Source organism: Ochlerotatus camptorhynchus, unplaced genomic scaffold (assembly GCF_037179485.1).
Source record: "Ochlerotatus camptorhynchus isolate MF236.1 unplaced genomic scaffold, CSIRO-AGI_Acam_v1.1 ptg000004l, whole genome shotgun sequence".
NCBI classification, from domain to species: Eukaryota; Metazoa; Arthropoda; class Insecta; order Diptera; family Culicidae; genus Ochlerotatus; species Ochlerotatus camptorhynchus.
In genome coordinates this window covers 1,386,459-1,406,029 of record NW_027040496.1, presented here as the reverse complement: position 1 = coordinate 1,406,029, position 19,571 = coordinate 1,386,459, and the positions used below count along the sequence as shown (strand labels likewise).

The following is a 19,571-nucleotide window of genomic DNA, read 5'->3' as shown; positions in this document are numbered from 1 at the left end:
GTCAATCCCATCAGGGAATATTTGGATTACCTGTAGAATCCTCGTGTCTGTGTACGACTCAGCTGATACCTGTTGACTGACGTACACCAAGGTTGTCACCAGCGACCACAGCCACAGAGTGGCTTTCATGTTTCTGCAAAAAAAGGGAATAGAAGAGAAAAATTTAGGGAAACGATCCAGTAAGTACACGCTATCTCTAGGTAGGGGACTTTTCGGCCAGGGTGATGGTTTGAAAATTAATTAATTGCATCGAGTTTTTCGAATGATATAAAGTAATTAAAACCGGGACCGGTCGAACCCCATGTGGCATCGATTGTTGTTTTACTGACAGGAATTGGGAGGTTACGGGAAGGATGATCAGATTAGCCTACATTGAAAAGCCGATTTAATTAATAGACCGTTCAGTACCTGCTGGTTTGTTATTTTGTTGATGTTGTCAATTAGTGTAATATGCGGGTTAAATATTGTTGTTACTCCAAATGATATGATTATGCTTACTTATTTTGTTATGAATAATTGATTACGATAGCGTCTCTATGATTGCCAATGCAAGAAATGGGTGGGAGGCAACCAAAACGAGTTTCTATTTTGAGACTTTTTAATGGATGAAATGTAAATCAAATGCAAAGAGGAAGGGTACAATGGGCGGGCACATAAATGCTGGACAACAACCTCGAAAAATGATGTTTGCCGGTATTATACGCAGAGCAGCTCAGTGAGCTAGGTGATTAAACCAAGAGCTAGGAAGTGTGACTGGAGCTGAGCAGTTATGCACTGAGTTAGGGAGTTGGCGTGACATTGTCCAGCAGGCCTAATCCAGCGCTAAAGTCGAAAACAACATCTCAAAATATGATAACATTCATTCCTATACAAAAAAAAACTGAAAATAAAAATAGATGTTTCTTAAAAAATGCTACTTTTGAAAGTTATGATACTTTATTTTTTTCTAAAAAGACATTTAAACTATCTACAAGTCGCCCATATATTGACGCATGGGCACTCTTATAGAGAAAACAACAACTTTTTCAGACCTGCTCTAAAAAAACAAAGTGCTTTGAAATGAAATTCAAGCGCTCAGATTTCTTTCAGCGCAAATAAGAACAACTTTTTTTTTTAGTATTTTTTTTTTCATTATAAATACGATAAATGTTTTCGAAAACTACAACATTTTTTTTATTTGTTCATTTCATTTAACCTAGGTGCTCCAGCTACTGCAGTAGCTTACCAGCCTTAATTATTTTAATATATATCTAAAGGTGTCTACATTGTTCCTGCCTTGGCAATTTAGTATTTTAAACACGTTTTTTAATATAGTTGAAGATGCTAATTTCAAATAACAGACTAAAGAGGTAATTTTTATACGATAGATGAGAAGGAGAAAGTATAGAATTGATAGTTCCGTTTAGAGTACGACAGTGTGAAAATTGCATGTAGAGAGTAGACAGCGAGCTTAGGGCAACTTTTAGGAAGGTACAAATCGGTTTTATCATCTCTCTTTACCAAACTCCCCCTTTGGAGAGGGATGGTGAGGGGTGCACCCCCCGCGCCACCACTGGCAAAAAGAGATGATCGCCAACCTCTCAAGTACCAACGGTGTGTTTGAAACAGTTCTTACCACTTTAGTCTGTTATTTGAAATTAGCATCTTCAACTATGTAAACCGTTGACTTCACGCAGAAGTAATACTAAACATATAGTCAAAGGTTTTTTAAACCTGCATGTCAGTATAACAATTGAAATCAAAAAACTAAAAACTAAAACTAAATCTTATTTTATTATAAAAGGAATTAATCGTTGCAATTGAGGATTGCGACGATTTTTGCCTGAAATTATTAATTATTTTGTTGGATATTTGTTCTAAAGTCTCAACATTCGAAATTCTATGTACCTCGGTAGCACTGTACCAGGGAGACAACTTCAAAATCATCTTCAGAACATCGTTCTGATTCCTTTGAAGTGCTTTTTGACGTAGGACTACGTCTTTGATTTCTATATGAAGGTACACTTTGTGAAAACCGAAAATGGAACATGTAACAAATTAAGAAAGATTTTGAACATTAATAACTCAGCTGCCCATGGTCCAATTTCAATAATTATCACCAATCGATCAGAAATATGGCTACGCATCGATAACAATGCTTTCAAATGTTGATTTTCAACAAGAAACTATTGAAAAACTGGTAAATGTCCAGCATTGTCCAACAGTGTCGAATTAACTAACAAATCCCAGCACAGTCGTCAGAGAGTAGTAAGTAGACGAAACAAGTCGAAGCGGCATTCGCCTCCGATCCTCGGGTGCGTGCGAATAGGGAGGATGGAATTGCGTAATATTTTGCACACTCATCGCCATATTCAGAACCAAACGCAAATTCTTCGAGATAACTACCATCGATCGCGTGTTCTTTGATATTGCCTTGACATTTTACAGATGGATCAAGAGCTGAAGATCGTCGTCTATCATAATTGAATCGAATTTAACCTCGCATGTTGGTACTGCGGCAGCTCTTGCTTCAACTATAGAAATAGTCAGAGATTCAAGAGCATAAATAATTTCATCTTTGGTTTGCAAAGGAATGTTTGGATCGAAGTTATATTCCATAATTGTTCGATATTGCTCCCAGCTCTATGGTAATTGAAAGTAGAGCTGTTGGGATTGGAAATTATTTCTTGGGATATTACAAATGTTACTGGAAGGTGATCAGAACCGAAGTCAGCATGGGTAACCATTTGGCTACAAAGTCGACATGAATCAGTTAAGACCAAATCAATAGTTGAGGGATTTCTTGCTGCAGAAAAGCATGTTGCGCTATTTGGATATTGAATAGTGTAATAACCTGCAGAACAATCATCAAACAGAATATTATCATTGAAATTGCTTTGAAAATTATTCCATGAGCGGTGTTTTTTTAAACCTATGACGGGAAAGTTTCTGATGGTCTCCCTTGAGAAAATTATTTTGTTGACCTGCGCATTGGAATGGCAAACAAGCAGCTATAACCGTAAGTTGCCCAAATTTTTTTTCGACAGAAACTCCCAAAGTTTCAAAAACTTTGGTTTCAAACGAAGAAAGAATTTGATACGTTCATGAACAATGATGGCAACGCCACCACGATCATTTCGATAAATGAAATAATTTGCGTCCCTTTTAACCTTATGGTCACGTTTAAGGAACGTTTCATTTATAACGGCCATATGCACGATATGAACTCTCAGACAGCTAAATAGCTCGTTCTCATTATCTTTAAGTGATCGAGCATTCCAATTCAAAATATTTATTGATTTAAAATCCGTTACAAAATTTCAAAGTCATGATGATATTGTTCGCAAATTTTACTCCAGTTTGAATAGCATCAAACATGGAGTTAGACTTAAGCATATTTGTGGTTTTCACCATAATTTGAATATCTAAATTTTTAGGATGTTCTTTCACTTTACAGTCATCTTTTACGTGATAGGAATCACCACAATTAATGTATTTAGTTGGCATGTAGCAATTTTAGATCCGTGACCCCATCCCTGACACTTACGGCACTGGATGAGGTTTTGGAAATTTCTTCCAGCCTTTCTGGAGTGTTCCCACTTTAATCGGACATAGAGCGTAAAACTAGCTTTTTCTAAGACCTTAAGGTTGTAAATTAGACTTAAAATGAACTAAATAAAAATCATTGGAAATCCCGTTGCGTGAATCGCCAGGACGGGATTTCGCTTTCATTTTGATTAATTGGACAGGCACAACTCCAAGTAATTTTGACAATTCATCTTTGATCTGATCCAGGGATTCACCACTGGGCAGTCCTCTCAAGACAACCTTGAACAGCCGTTCAGTTTTGGCGTCGCCGGCAGGAGAGCACGATGCGGACTGAACACCACAACACTCCTTAATCATAATGAATGCCGTATTTCCGAATGCCGTGCGAAACATCTAAATCTCAATTTTAGATGATCGGAAAATCTTGTTTCCTGCATCTTAGATAAACGCGATAAAATATTTAGAAAAATCCAAACATCCCATTTGACCGTAATAACTGGGATAGTCACCATTAAAGCTTTCAAAAACTCAAACACCCCTCAAATCACGATTCATGCCGGATGTACGAAGATAAATACGATTAAAGATTTCGAAGACCTAAACATTCCTGAAATCACAAAAAAATGCCGTATTTACAGAGAAAAATCCATCATCCCGACATCTTAGAGAGATGCAATAGGGTGGTTTTGCGTGCTGTACCATCATCAATATCAGTTGACTGCTACTCCCGACCTGAGTTAATACATTCAATCAGTGTTTGTTACTTCACACAAGAAAATCGACAATCTACAGCGTCACCTAGAGCTGCAAATGTGAAACTGGCTCGTTCACCTATCCATAAACTAATTATATGGGTAAATATGGGGTAAGGTGTTGGCGTTTGTTTAAAGTTCCTACAGTTTAAATAATCGTTAAATCGGCTATCTACTTAGTATGTGGTTGATTTCTCGATTTATAAAAACTAAAACTTTGACGATTTTGCGCCACTCATGTCCAATTTAGCCCAAATCGTTCACAGGGTCTTTTTCGAGGTAATAAACATTTTGCATGTGGTCGGTTTTGTAAAAATTCAAGATGACCATTTCTAGATAAACATTTCAAAGGGTCGTGTCATCATTGATCGATTATCTGCATCAACTTTCACTTTTGTTAATAGCTCAGCTGCAAAACCTTTCCCTGCTGTATTTGACGTTTTGGATGCTGGATGAAAATCTCATATATCAAACTATGTGGTAAAAATAACGCGAAAGCTGTTTGCATAGCAGTGGATATCAAAAGAGAAAGTCGATCAAGAGAATCAATCAAAGCAGATGAACCTTTTGAACTGTTCATCGACATTTTCATTCTCAGTTAACATTAGTAATCCTATTTATAGAGATTCGCGGAAGCGGCCACTTTGAGCCAATCGAGCAGCGAGAACTGTCAAACAAAATGTGAGCCAAACGAGCATTCTGATTAGACAATATTTAGAGGACTTCTTATTGAGTTGAAAGGTATTGTAATCGGGGTGAAGTAAATTCAAACAAAACGTTTATAAATAAAAAAAAATACATAACCGTAAAATACGTATGTTAACATTAACTCTCATGAGAGTTTTAAGCATAATTAACAATTATTTAATAAATTGTGAATGGATAGTTTTTAAAGATTTTTCAGGTCGGTTTATATTGCAGATTGCATCTGTAACTAGACAGCTCCAAAAATACAAAAAGTGTGATAAAAGTACACGATTCCGTCAAATCCTTTTGGTGTCTTCGGAGCACTTATTATTGCATGTATCATAAAACATTAGTGCACAGAAGTTGCTGATGATAAGAATAAAACTCGTACTTTAATCACCCTTCTTAATAAGTGAAAACAAACTTATTTGTTCTAATTGGTGTGAAGTGCTCACTAAGGCTGAACGCAATATTTCTGTTAGCAATACATCTTTATTCCTTAGCAAAATACATTTGCATGTGCCCGAAGTATTACTAGAACATGCATTAAATTTTAACTAGATACCGCATAGAATCCACTAGGGAAAACCCGACAGTAGTCCGTAAAACTCCAGCCATTTTTTTGCGAAATTCAGCGTTTTTCGGAAACTGAAAACAATCTCATATTGCTACAATTCGTTGCACTTCTATGACCGCGGTTATTGCAAAACTTGGCAAAAATAGTTCACCAGTTCACTTAGAATTCAAACAGCGTAAACAAACAAACTCGTAGAGTAGCCAAAGATAAAGTCACGCACAAATCTGGAACATTTTACTTCGCGGCAAGTGATTGCAGCTTTTTTAAACAAAACAAATCACGTTGCCAAATTGTCTGATAATATTTCCGCGAATCTCTGTGTATAGGATTACTAGTTAACATGTTGCGAATATTCCAATGGGAATGTTAAATTGATAAATTATATCCAAAATGACGTTCCACAACATCATTAATTAAACTGTTAGTATTGTCATTTCAAGGAAAAAAATCAACGCAACTGACAAACGTAGCATGCTAAAGGGTGTATTCATGGAAAATAAATTAGACAGCATGTCGTTCACACGATCATTACAGGAGTTAATCCACCTCTAAGACCCTCATAAAAATCACATATTTACGTCATGGACTAAACATTCTTCACGAAAAATTTCAAGTCATTTGGTATAATAGTTAAAAAGTTACAACTGCCTATGTGTGTACCATTTTCCACGAATTTGTAAGTCTAATAAACACTTATACAGACCAATGTGTAGTCATACAACTTAAAGCACTGAACCACAGACAAACAGACATAACACATTGAATATTTCTCACTGTAAAACATCGTCGCTAAAACATTACCGCCATCTGTTGAATACACAGTGGTGGGTAGTACGCTGAATAGATGGCGGTAGTGTGTAAACGTCAAACGCAAGGGAATTGACTATGCGCGCCACAGGTGGCGATACTCCCAACTAGGATACTTTTAAATCGACCGTTAAATGCTTGTTCGATGAACAACTTGCGAGTATTATGTATGTTTGTCTGTGACTGAACTATTACTTTTAAATTCAACTCATGTTTTATGCTATACCCAAAATTGTAAAAGAGCAGTTCCAGGCCGAATAGCGAAAACAAATTAAGAAAAATCGATTTTACCTCTCGGAATTTCATGAACCTTCGCATAATTATTCGCTAGAGGCAAAAAACCATGTTTGTGCTGGAATTGGGCCATTTTCACTCACGCATAATGTGTCATCAAATCATGGCACGAAAACGGCCCATCTAATCGAAATGACGTCTGAGACAAATGAAAACTTTTCTGCAATCGACACAATGGACACTTAACAATTGACCAAAATCGTACAACATAAACTATCAGTTAACATTTTTCACTTTTTTCACGCGATATTTATGTAATTTGTGCATCGAACACGATTTTCTGGACTAAAAATATGATTTCTGCATATCAAACAAAACAAAAAAAAAATGGTGAGAAACAAGTTCATAACTGGTACTAATAGTTGATGGTCTATGATTTTGGTCAATTTTGAAGTGTCCATTTCGTCCATTTCAGAAAAGTTAGTATTTTTGATTAGCTTTTAAATAAACAAAAGTTTAGAAATTTTAAAAGTGTATTTTTTGGAATTGAAGTTTTAACAATTTTTTTAAGGAAATCCAGTTTCTTACAACTTTGTCTTAGACGTCATTTCGATTAGACGGCCGTTTTCATGCTTAATTTATTGAAATTTTTGAATTCCTGGACAAACTTAGTTCATTGCCCCTAGTGAACAATTTTTCGAAGATTCATTGAATTCGGAGAGGGGAAATAAGGTTGGAATTTTTTTAAAGTATTCAAATAAACTTTAACACATAAAAAAAAAACGTAAATATGTACCTCCTTTAAACTTTGTACGGCTTGAATCGAAAGCACTTCACTGGCGAGCACCGTTTGAGACTGGCTCAAATTATCCTCTTCAATTGGATCGTTATCGTCACAGCGAGCTTCACTTTCAGTGCTTTCATGACCAATTTCGTGAAGAAAAGACGAGTACCACCTGCTGCTGCCGACCAAGGCCTGGAAAGTCACCGACTGCAAGGGACATCACCTGTGGTGCCTGATTTAATACACCATCATCCTACCCCACGTCGGTTTCTCGGTACATCCGTAACGATACTGAATAATATTTACGATCCCAATTAGGACACCAGCTGATTGACACTTTTACCGGTCAATTTCGGATAGGTTGATTCATGGTGGGTTCATTTTTGATGGGCAGTTGGTTGTGGTGACGTAAATAACATACAAATTACGGTATTCGTGGAACAATTGGCAATTTTATTCACGGCGTGTCCTGTTGGTGATAGTTGGTGTAGTAAAAAAAAAACTAATCACCTAAAATGAATATTTCAAGTCGAAAGTAAGTGCTTCTGCGATTGCTCGATTGATATGTTTAAACTGAAACCTCGCTTCATTATGCTGATATGCTGCTAGAATCAATTTAACTCTTCGCCTTAGTGATTACTAATTAACCGTCAGAAGAGCGATCAGAATCAAAATCCCAAAAGAAAATCGAACCCTTCCGTCCTCTAATCCCACCTCAGGGAAATCGAACCCAAAGCTCGGTGACGCATGAAGATTTCACCTAATGGGTTTAATGCGAAACTTTTCCGATTATCAATCTCAAATCTACTGTGGACCCAGGATTATAATCTTTTGTCCCGTAAAAAGTGACCCAGTCGATGTGATTGAATCTATCCTAACCCAATTGAAATTCTCTTAGGTGGATACGCAAGAATGATCCAATAATAAACCAATCTCAACAGGTGTTCGAAACTTGAAACTTTCCTAATAAGAAGGGGATGCCCCGATCCGATGTGGGGCCGAATAGCCCCAAACAGCCTCTTTGGTGTCAATTGCTTTGATCTACCTTGCAAACGAGAAAGACAAATTCTGCAGAATCGTAATTGAATTGACTTGAAGCACAAATGAATGAGGAATTGTAAACAAGTAAATCGTGATAATGGACTTGAATATCCCAAGAATTGCTGCCATTATTTCGGAAATGTCAACACGTGATAGAAATCGGACAATAGTACCGTCTCGTACCAGAGCTCAAGCAAACAGGTTTCGCCTTTTGATATTCACTTCTAATCAAAACCGAAGCGATTATCGCAAAAACTCCTCCACGTCTGGATTCAACCAATTTAATTAGGCCGATAGCTGAGCGTAAATGTTTGTGTAGTTGATATTGCAATTTAGAGCGAGTTGGAGAAATCTTCTAAGTTTTGAACTTTAATATTTGTAAACAAAAAGAGCAAACCTGAAGGTAGAATTATGCCGAACGAAGTGCCTCTATCGATTCAATCTAACACAAGCACGTGCTGCAGCCAAGTGGCGCAACGTGGCTCGAAGGGTAATAATTCAATCAACTTATTACTGCCCCCGAATTGCTTCCCACGGGTTGTTTGTCACGATTGGAGTTGCTCCATGTCGTGTGCCAACCCAGCAAACGCAACGCTAAATCAACAACGCCTTGCCTGGAGGTGGCAATCAGATGCGAAAAACTAATTCGATTAGGGAATTTGATAAGCAGCTACATTTCCGTCGGAAGCGATAATTGATAAGCCAAGGCGGATGATGAGCCAAACAAAACACGACAAATAGTAATTTTGATTTGGCCTTGCCGCCGAACAGCCGAACAGCAAAACTGATACCTCTATTGGCTACCCGGCTTCTCTATGGATATTATCAGCGAAGTTGTTTGTCCAACATCCCTAATCTAGCGATATATTTGGATATGAAACGGTAATTCAATGCTTATCAAGCCATTTTTCCCCGGCTTATGATGCTTTGTACGTGAGCGTTTTGCCTGTTCTCAACTCAGCGTTATTCTAACACTTCTACAGTTATTGATTGTGAACTTCCTATGCCAACCCCTGTAGGAATTTGTACCGTATGCGTGATAATGTTTGCACCATTAAGCAATGTCAAAATTTAAAAAAATCTAAAAAATTTCGTTTTCGAGTTTTTATTTATTTATTCAAAGGGTTTCAGAGTCTTAAACTATGTTAATCATCGATCGAGTTTCCACTTGCTGCAATTACGGCCTCCACACGCTTCCGGAATGCACGGCAGGTTCTAATAATGTAGTCTGGATCCATTTCTCTCGAGGTACGGGTCAATATTTGTCTGAGGCTTGCTGTACTCGGGTGGCGTTTAGAACAGGCCTTGGCCTTCATGACGCGCCATATTGAGTAATCCAGCGGATTAAGATCGGGGCTGGATGGCGGCCACATATCCTTCGCCCAGAACGGAAGATGTTCCTGTATCCACTTCTGAGTGCGGTTCGAGGTGTGACACGGAGCCCCATCTTGTTGAAATACAACATTTGGCTTCGGACCATACTGTTCTTTGATCCACGGAAGAACAAAGTTACTTAAAATCCCGATGTAGACCTCCGTGTTGACCTTGTCGCCTTCTGGAATGAACACCGGGTCATTTTTTTTTGCCATCGGAAGCCACCAATCCAAACACCATAATGCTAGCAGGATGCTTGGTCAGATACACGTTCTTGTGCTCGTCGGCCACGTCTTTTACCGGAAGAGAACTAATATACCAGTCGGTTCTGGAATTTGATACGGGATTGACGGTAAACATGCTCTCGTCGGTGAACAGGATTACCGGATTTTTTCGCTTCAGGAAGTTCAAGATTTTCTTGCATCGTTCGACTCGTAGCTCCCGGATGCGGTTGGTAATCATGTGAGTTTTTTTTCCATACCCTCGACTTCGCCCCGCAATCTTCTTTTATGATCTTTCGTGCCGTAAAGTCACTGATCCCGTGTTCCTTTCCCATTTTCCTTATTGAACGCATTGGATTCACCCGAATCTTCCTTTTGATAGCAGCGATAACCCTCAGAAACCGAGCTAACCTCGGACGACCTGTGGCCACCTTCGCGGATAGTTGTCCTTTCTTTTCTCGGTCTAAAGCCCTTTTGATGATCCACCGGAACACTCCCACGGCAATTGAAATGTCCTTTTGCGACATTTGCGCGTGGGACAAACCACGAATACGCTGCCACTTCATCGTGGTGCAACTGTCAAACTAAGTAAATCATTTTCTATTATACACAGCCTACTACGGTATGAGCTATAGGTTACGTGCATGCAAAGAAAACCAAGGCATTGTATGCACAGGTGAAACGGGAACCTTATTTGTACGATGGTGCAAACATTATCACGCATACGGTATATCGTGTGGCAAGTACTGTGGGAGGTACTATCCTCTATGCCCACGGAAATCGAGAAAATTTTCATTCCGAAAGTTTTACTAGACCGGACCAGGAATTGAACCAGTTGCCTTCGGTTTAGTAATGGATATATAACAAAATATCTAAGCACAAAAGGTCAAATGAACAAAAGGCCGAATAAAACTTATCAGGGCAAAAGTTCGAATGGAAAAAAGGTCAAAAGGACAAAAATTAGGAATGTACAAAAGGTCAAATCATCGAATGGACAAAACGTTCATTGGACAAGACGTTGAATTCCATTCATAGCGTTTTTTTAATTAAATTTTAAGAGACAATACGCCTAATGGACATAAGATCAAATAAGCCAAGCGTCGAATGAAAAGATCAATAATTTTTATCTGACAAAGAACTGTTCATGTTATAAAGAAGGAGTCAGCCTCAAGATTGAGAAACAACTGTCTAGAGTATTTGCAGTTGAAACGTTCAAATGCTTTTATCAGTCAAACCCGAGCAGGAACGAATATCTCGATACCTTAAATTGGTATGGATGAGCCTGACATAAGAGGTAAAATACCAAAAAATAATACAAAAAAAAAAAATGTTCCCACAATACCATTCCAATACCAAATTATGATAATGCAATACCAAAACAATACCACCTAGGTATTCTTTTGGTATCCAAATATCAACTTTTGGCATTCACAAAGTATTTTGCATGTAAGTTTTTGGTATTATTCCTTGTTATTTTATCTCTTATTTCATGCTGGTCAATACCAAATTTTAGTATCAGATCAGAATAAGGTATTCATTAGTTATTTTATCCTGCTCGGGAAACCCTGCTAACGTTATAAAAAAAAATTGTGAACTCCAAGAGTAAGAAAGATCTATCGAAAATTTCAGCTAGAATACTCATGGCGGTAGGTTCCATCGAGGATAATAAGCGATTTTCAAAAATATCCCATTCGGCAAGCACCAAGAGAGGCTAAAATATATTGGTCACGGCTGCTTATGAGGCCATCCGGCTGGTTTATCTCAGGTAGCCCCAAATCACAACGTGAGTATTTGGGGCACCAGAAGGGGATCCTCGACAAGAAGGTGGGCCTCGGAAAGAGGTTTCCATAATACAGAGTTTTTTTTTCAGAGTTGAGTTGCTCCTGAGGGAGGTCCTCCATAAAACCATAATACATAGTGGTTCAAACAAGAGTACAAATATAAAAGCTGAGTAGTGTTGCAGTTGCTGGCTTAGTTTGCATACTAATAATTTTGTCAAGGGTGTCGGTAGTCAAGTGCCAATAGCGGGTTGTTGGTGATCGTGTCAGCCCTTGGGGTTAAATAATTTGGTAAAGTTTGGTGCCTTTAATCAAGCAGAAAACCGCTGCTTTGGTTGATTGGGGGGCGTTCCTTATGCTATTCGGTATACCGTAGAGACTTCTTAGATTGCTGAGCACTGGGCTATCCACCAATATTTGTTTCACTGTCATGGTAAGGTTGCAAACTGACGCAAGTTTTCCGGAAATTGGAGTAGGAGCCCATATTTTGTTTTGAACGTGTGTGCCTGGAACGAAGGCGAGACAATATGACCTCGTCTTGTCGACTTGAAGCGTCGTGCCATTTGGAAGTTTCCCATTTCACCTTCCTAATAAAAGATTGTCTTGTAGAGGCGTCACGGATAATGAGCTCGATCCAGCGCTTAATGTCAAGACCAGGGACCTCTTTACTGGAGAGTTAGGCAGAACGGCCGGTAGCTGCCAGATGAACTGCTTCACAATTACCTCTAATGTCGCAGTGAACCGGTATCCATAGGAAAACTGTATTCGATGCTGATTTTTTTTTAATCTCCTGGATCCATGGATGCCTTGGGATCTGGGATTCTAGGGCCGAAAGGGCACTGGGAGAGTCTGATAAGATGCAGATGGGTTTATTGGCGCTCATAGTAACAGCGTAGAGAATGGCTACACTTTCCGCGGAGAAAACAGAGCATTGGTCAGGGAGCCGGAAAACTGGCTCTCGCTAGGGTCTCCGATTCCTCTAGCTTTAGAGCCGTCCGTGTTTTTATTGCAATTCTGGACCACTGTACGCTGGGATGCACGCATTCAAGACTCATGGAAGCACCTAGTTCATTAATTATAAGCTATTTATAGTTTAATTATAATATTTTATAACCCAGTACCACTAGTAAGATTTGATCAGATCTTCCAAGGCGAAGTTAAACAGCAGATACGAAAGCTCATCATCATACCTAAGCCTCATCGAGATTCAAAGAGACTCGGGCAGCGCACATCACTTGATATATCGTCGCCTTGATCAATTCCATCAGTTTATCCAGAAATCCGTATTAGTGCATTATCTGCCATAGCTGGTCCGGACGTGTGCTGTTTTGAAAGCGATGATCAAATGATGTGAGGGCAAGTTGTATTCTGATCATTGAATCCCGCTTGTTATTTTCCCACGAATTCTTTTGCAGGCGAAACTCGAGAATGTGATTGATTTGCGGTATATGTCCCCCGTTTTGTAGATTGGACACACGATCCTCAGGTAATATATCCTTCATCCAAATCCTGGTAATTAAAAACACAGTGTATCTCTCTTACTAGTGCTTCACCACATCACCCTATTTTAATGACTCGCTTGATAGTTAGTCAACACCGGTGACATAATTGTTGAACAGCCAACCGATCTCCCGAAAAACATACAAACATCAGTGGGTAGTGGGTGTCGGGCCTAACACTTGGTCACTATGGTGGAGCATGATAGCGAAAATACAAAATCAAAGAATCGGGTAACTGCGACGAGCAAACAGCGAAACAGGACCGTCTCTGTCAAACGCTCGACTGAGAATGTTTGCCAACGTCTTGAATGTTGAAAAATTGTCATGGGCGGAAAAATGCCCTTCTTTTTTAATGCTGTAAATTTTAAAGCCTTCGAAAATATTCTGTTCTCCAAAAACCATAAGCATCTATTGGACCGCAAGTAGGTCAATATCTTGTCGAAAGCAAAGAAAGAAAAAAACTATACGAATCAATCGAATTCAATTCCAAGAAATGAAGTGGATTAGTTTCCATTTTTCAGCTTGCAATAAAACGATCATTGAAATGAACGAATATGCCGCCAGATGATATGATTGAACTAATATACTAGTTTCAGGATAGATTCCAACTGGATTTGGTCAACTATAAACTATTTTCAGGCTTCATCAGATCCGGAAAAACTCAAAAATATGAATATTAAACAAAAAACAAAACCATGACAACTTTACTTTCCCATCAGTTATTCATCCATGCGGCCAGTTTGTTTAATACAGTAACATCAAATATTGCGAGAGCTGATGAACGGAATCGCTCCACTGATCCGGATTAACGATAGAGCCCCATTTACAAGCTGTGTACGTACCTATCTTCATGAAGCACATGTTGTGTACCGATGGCATCAATTTTCGGAATATTGAATTCACCGTTTTGTCTATGCCGTCTGCCGTCATCAGACGAAACACAATTTGCAAATTTCTTGCTTGAATGTTTATCAAAATAATTTGGAAACATTTCTCTATCTTAGAATTTCCCTCGTCATCCACCCGTGCCTTAACAAATTCAAGAGCTTCATACTCAGAAGGGCGTTAATTGCGTTATAACGCTTACGCTGTTCGCAAATTAGCAGTAGGAAAACTTTGTCATAGCTCTTGTTCGCTTTTCCTCCAAACATTCAAAATGCGCTCGCTCTCTGCACCGAAAACGCTGCCACACCGTGTAAGTGCTGCATATGTTGGTAGGTACTTTTGCTCATGCTGGTTGATCCTAACATTCGAACGGAAGAGAAAGTTTACGACCTGGTCAAACAGAGTGTTGATTCAATTTACCGTATGATTAAATTTTGCATCGATGGTTTACATTACGACTGGTCACAAATATGGGTCAGTTTGGGATCCATGGAAAATAAAGTTGTTTATTTTTTACCCATAGGTAGAAGAAGAGGATGATGATGATTTATGATTGACCCACGCAACAAGGCGCCATCACGCTGGCATACCAGCGGTACTGTCGGTCAAATCAGCGGATTAACCATCTGGCTGCTGCGATCAGACGTTCTATCGTTCGTACCACCTAGGCATCCGCGATTCGAACGCGGTGAACTTTGGAGATCAAGGCGGACAATCTAACAAATCTGGCCAAGGTGTATCCTTTACCGTGCATGTACGTGGAGTAGGAAATTGTTCTGGATATGAACATTAGACTTATGCAAAATTTGACATTTTCGATCCACGTGCTCAATCGGGTCCTGATTAGCTTCGCAAAATTTGAACATACGTTTGGTTGTGCGCAAACTGATTGAAGTTTGAATGGAAATTACTACGGGAAAATCAAACTTTTCATTCATTACCTTCTAGCGATTTTCTATATTTCTTTGAGAAAAAGTTCCATAGCTCATCTTATATAGGTTAGATGTATGAATCTATTACGGTATGTTCCAATTATATGAATCCCATGTGTCATAATTGGAACACACCATAATTAGAAAGTACAGGCAGAACTGGTACATCCACCCTACGTCATCTACGTAATTACGTCCTGCTTTATATACCGTCACATCGCACTCCATACGGTCACCTAAATTCTGTTCACAATTGCTCCTTTTTAACGCCGTGAATGATAAATTTGATTTTAATATTTCCAAGACTACGTATAAAACTTGAATAAGACCATTATTTTAAGAAACATTCTGTGCAACAATTAAGCCTTGAAGACGTACAACTAAATAAATAAATGATTTTCTCAGCTACAACTTTGCTGCAGATCGTTTTTCAGTCAAACGTCAAATGAAATAGTTATTAGTTATTTTGAAGATTGGTTATCTTATGACATAAATCCCATGAATTCTGTACTGTATTCCAAACACCAGACGAATTTCACACCAACTCGGCTTTAGAGTTGGCAGCGCCCGCTCAAATTCCATTGAAACATTGTGGGTGTAAAAATGTTGTCTATTCAAGCAACATTGCATACTTATTTCCTTTAAAAATCTAGACTGCCATTTGAACAGGGCTGAATTGATTATATTTAATTTTATACAAGAAATAATAACTAAAAAATAATGACCTACAAAAATGTTGTTAAAGAGTGATCTGTAGAAAATTAAGTGAGTTATCATAATAAATTGTCAAAACATTAAAAATAGCATTCCTATACTGAAAACAAAAATATTTGCACATTTGAAAATGACTTTTCTCAACAATATTATTTTTTTGAAAATTACGAATATTTTGTTTAATGAAAAAATAGACTAATGGATGTTGTTCATTTAACCCAAGATTCGCCCTTTTTAGGGTTAAAATTTTTTAACTTAAACTTTTCCGTGTTTGCACTAAATGAAATCTCAGCAGATTAATTTCATCCAGATCTCTTGCAAATAAAAAAAACATTGTTGGTATGAAGACTTAGGCTAATCATTATTATTTTTTCAAAGTAAGAACGAAAAATTACTAAATTCTGTGAGACGAGTTTCCCGTAAACCGAATTGAACTCAGCAACCTCCAAACGAAAGGTTACATAGGCTTTTAGAACGCTATTAAATGTTTTTGAAATGGGTCAACTGATTCCGGAGATATGAATGAATATATGAATTAAGAGAGCACAGACAAAAATAAGACTTTGAAGAAGTTTAGGGAAATTTATAATAGATGAAGATATTTTGTAGGACTCTTGGGAATTTTGTAGGTTTTCAGGAAACATTGTTTAAGTTAAAGAATAATACCTAAGATATTACCCCTTTTATTCCAGGGATTTCAGGAGCTTTGGAGATCTTCAACTTTAAAAAGTCATCAAAACTCTGAAGGGCCACCCACATTAGATCCGTTTGCGTCGCGTTGACGTAAATTTGACAGTTAGACAATAGATTAAGCTGTCACTTTGCCGCAACGCGTCCGATCCGGATCTAATGTGCGTGGGCCTTGATACTTGCGAGTTTTGGTAGATACGGGATATCCATGAGCTACGTAGACAGTTTAAGGACGGGGAAAGGTGTTAGCAATCGTTTAAAGTACCTGTAATTAAATAAAAATCGTTAGAAAGGCTGTCTACTTACTACGTGGACAACCATATTTTACAGCGGCGCCGGTGGTATAGTGGTAAACGTTATTACCACTCACCCCAGGGTTCTATCCCAGTCAGCGGGATTTTCTGAGGCATAAATTCTCTGATCACGGCTTCCTTCGATGCTGAGACTGCTTATGACCTTCTCGTAAAGGTGTGTTAAAACAAGGCTGACGACAGTTCTAGGCGTGAAGTGGAGAGCCGCTTGTTTCCTTTCTTCAAGTTGTCAAGTGGTTCAACACATGACTTCGCTGTCAACAACCACATACAACCCCGTTTCGGAGATTGTTTGTTGCTCTCCGTCATCTACTAAACACTGCAGGCATTTTTTAGCAATATATGAAGTACCGAATGGACAAATCTCCACTTGATGCCCAGCAACGGATGAACTTTAACCATTCGATACATCTTGGTGACATCAGCATTGACTGCAATACGGTACATGCGGAAACGTAGCGAAATACTGGGTAGATCACCCTGTACTACTGGACCAACCATGAGGGCGTCATTCAGCGAAACTCCGGTAGACGTTTGACAGGAAGCATCGAAAACTACGTGCAGCTACGTAGGTAGTACCTTTTGGCTCCTACGTCTCCAATCTCTTCGGTGATCTCCTTCATGTGTCCAAGCGCAAGATATTCTCAAATATACTCGTCGCACATCATCTTCAGCTCTGAATTTGCAGCAAAAAGGCGTTCCATGCCCATCAGCCGTTTTTATCAAAGATGAATACTAAGATGAAACTGTCGGAAGAAAAACTTTCTATTTTAGTGTCTTCTTTCATGGTCCCTTTCATCCAATGAGAACCCCCCGTATTCAAGGTAATTTTGTGGTTTTGCTGCCCCCTCGGAAGAGATGAAATTTTGCGCTCATTTTTTTATCAAAACAATCACACCAAAATCAGAGATGTCCCATTTTTTAATTACTCGATTAACAACTAATCGATTATTTTTTGTTCGCTGTGCTGCCATTTTTCCACCAGAGAGAGTGCAGCACATGTTTGAAACGATCGGTGATGATCATGTGGAGATGTTAATGCTTATATCGGCATGATCTAACCGATTATAAATAGTTTACTTTTCGGTTCGTTAATCGATTAAACGATTATTCGAATGAAAATCGGACATCACTAGATGAATGTGAAACGTCATTTCAAATATAATGCCGTTCATAAATAATGATACAATTTGAAAGGGACCGGGGCTAATCTCAAATTACGTCTCCATGGTAACTGAAATAAACACGAGTGTTCACCGGTTGGTTTTATCGCTGTGGTCTCCGAATGACCTAACCGATTAATTACGAGGTGTTGACTCCCGGTAATTTTTTGATTCAGCGACCCCTAACTGCGATTCCGGAACCCTACCTGGATGGGATCCCTGAAAATCGTCTGTGAGCGTGGTGGAAATCGCAGCGATTCACGCAACAACTGTGGAAAAAGTGGTCGCAGCTGTACCTAACGGATCTCTACAATAGGACGAAGTGGACAGTAAGAAGAAACAGCGTGGTATTAGAAACCATGTTGGGGCGTGTAACAGAGGTCCACGCAGGTCGTGATGGGAATGTTCGAGTCTTGGCCGTCAAAACAACGAACGGTAGTTACCGGAGAGTAATCTCAAAGATTTGCGTACTACCGATAACGAGATAACGTAAACACATAACGGGGAGAACTAGGACTCCTTGAACCGCGGAGATTGAGAGACGAACCGTAAAAAATATGTGTGAAACATTTTTCAGATTATATTTTTCAAGGGTCTCTGGGATTATTTTCTAACGATGCCACTTTAAAATTTTATTTCTACGATACTTGGTTTATTGGTTATGGATTTTTAAATTATTTGAAGTCCGTGAAAGTTAAAATACAAAATACCTAGTTAAAAACATTACTTTTAAATGTTCACCAGTAAAAGATTTTTTTTTATCTAAACCTGAATAAAATAGCTGAAAAATTTATGAGGATTGCTGAGATAAATTCTTTACAATTGTATTAGTAAACATTTGTTCTACAATGCTTGGTTAATGAGTTCTGAATTTTCAAAGTACGGGATGTTCTAGCTAATTTTTTTTTTTAATTTCTGGTTTCGTTCATATGATCATAAACTCTATCTGTGGGTGAAATTTCATTGCATTCTGAGAACCTTCGGCTCAAACCAGTCCGATAATTTAAAAAAATCCAAAGGTCCAAAGTCTATCGTGGGGACTGTTCTGCCGGAACTGGCAAAATAAATGGCGTTCGATGTGTTCGTATATCGTCAATATGGACAGACAGTTTTGGCGATGTTTCGCTCCATATGTCTTCTATTTGCAAAGTATCCCAGGTCGACGAAGTATGTAAGATTTTTGGCTTTTTTTTTATGGCGCTACTGCATAAGAAACGAAGATGCTTTTAATCCGTTCAGCAGGTTCTGCGTGACTACCCGTATAAAAATAACCATAAATCTACAATAAAATACAAGAAATTCTGTTCACGAAACTATTCTAGCCAATACACATCTTGCGCTGCAGCGCCGCTTCGAAACGGAATGTAACGGGATGGCATAGAAGATGACGTCAATCTAGACAATCTGGGCAATAAAAGCTAAATAAGAACGTGAACAATATCAGAACCTATTTAGTTTGATGCATGCTAATTTGTTAGTTAATACTTAATGCTAAAAGCTATACTTAAAATTGTTAATAATATTGAATTGAATTGTAAGTAAATTAAGATTCGAATGAACTTATCTATCAACTAATTACTAAAAATTAACTAAA

General features: G+C 38.4%; 1 protein-coding gene across 1 annotated transcript in view; it reads right to left on the bottom strand.

The window, feature by feature from the left end:
- Dh44 (diuretic hormone 44) overlaps window positions 1-19,571 on the bottom strand; it is a 145,254-nt gene that overhangs the window by 56,132 nt on the left and 69,551 nt on the right. The window contains exon 2 of the mRNA XM_065237855.1: window positions 31-133. Within this exon, the coding sequence (XP_065093927.1) occupies window positions 31-129 (99 nt within the window). The 5' untranslated portion in view covers window positions 130-133. The remainder of the gene's footprint in view (window positions 1-30; window positions 134-19,571) is intronic.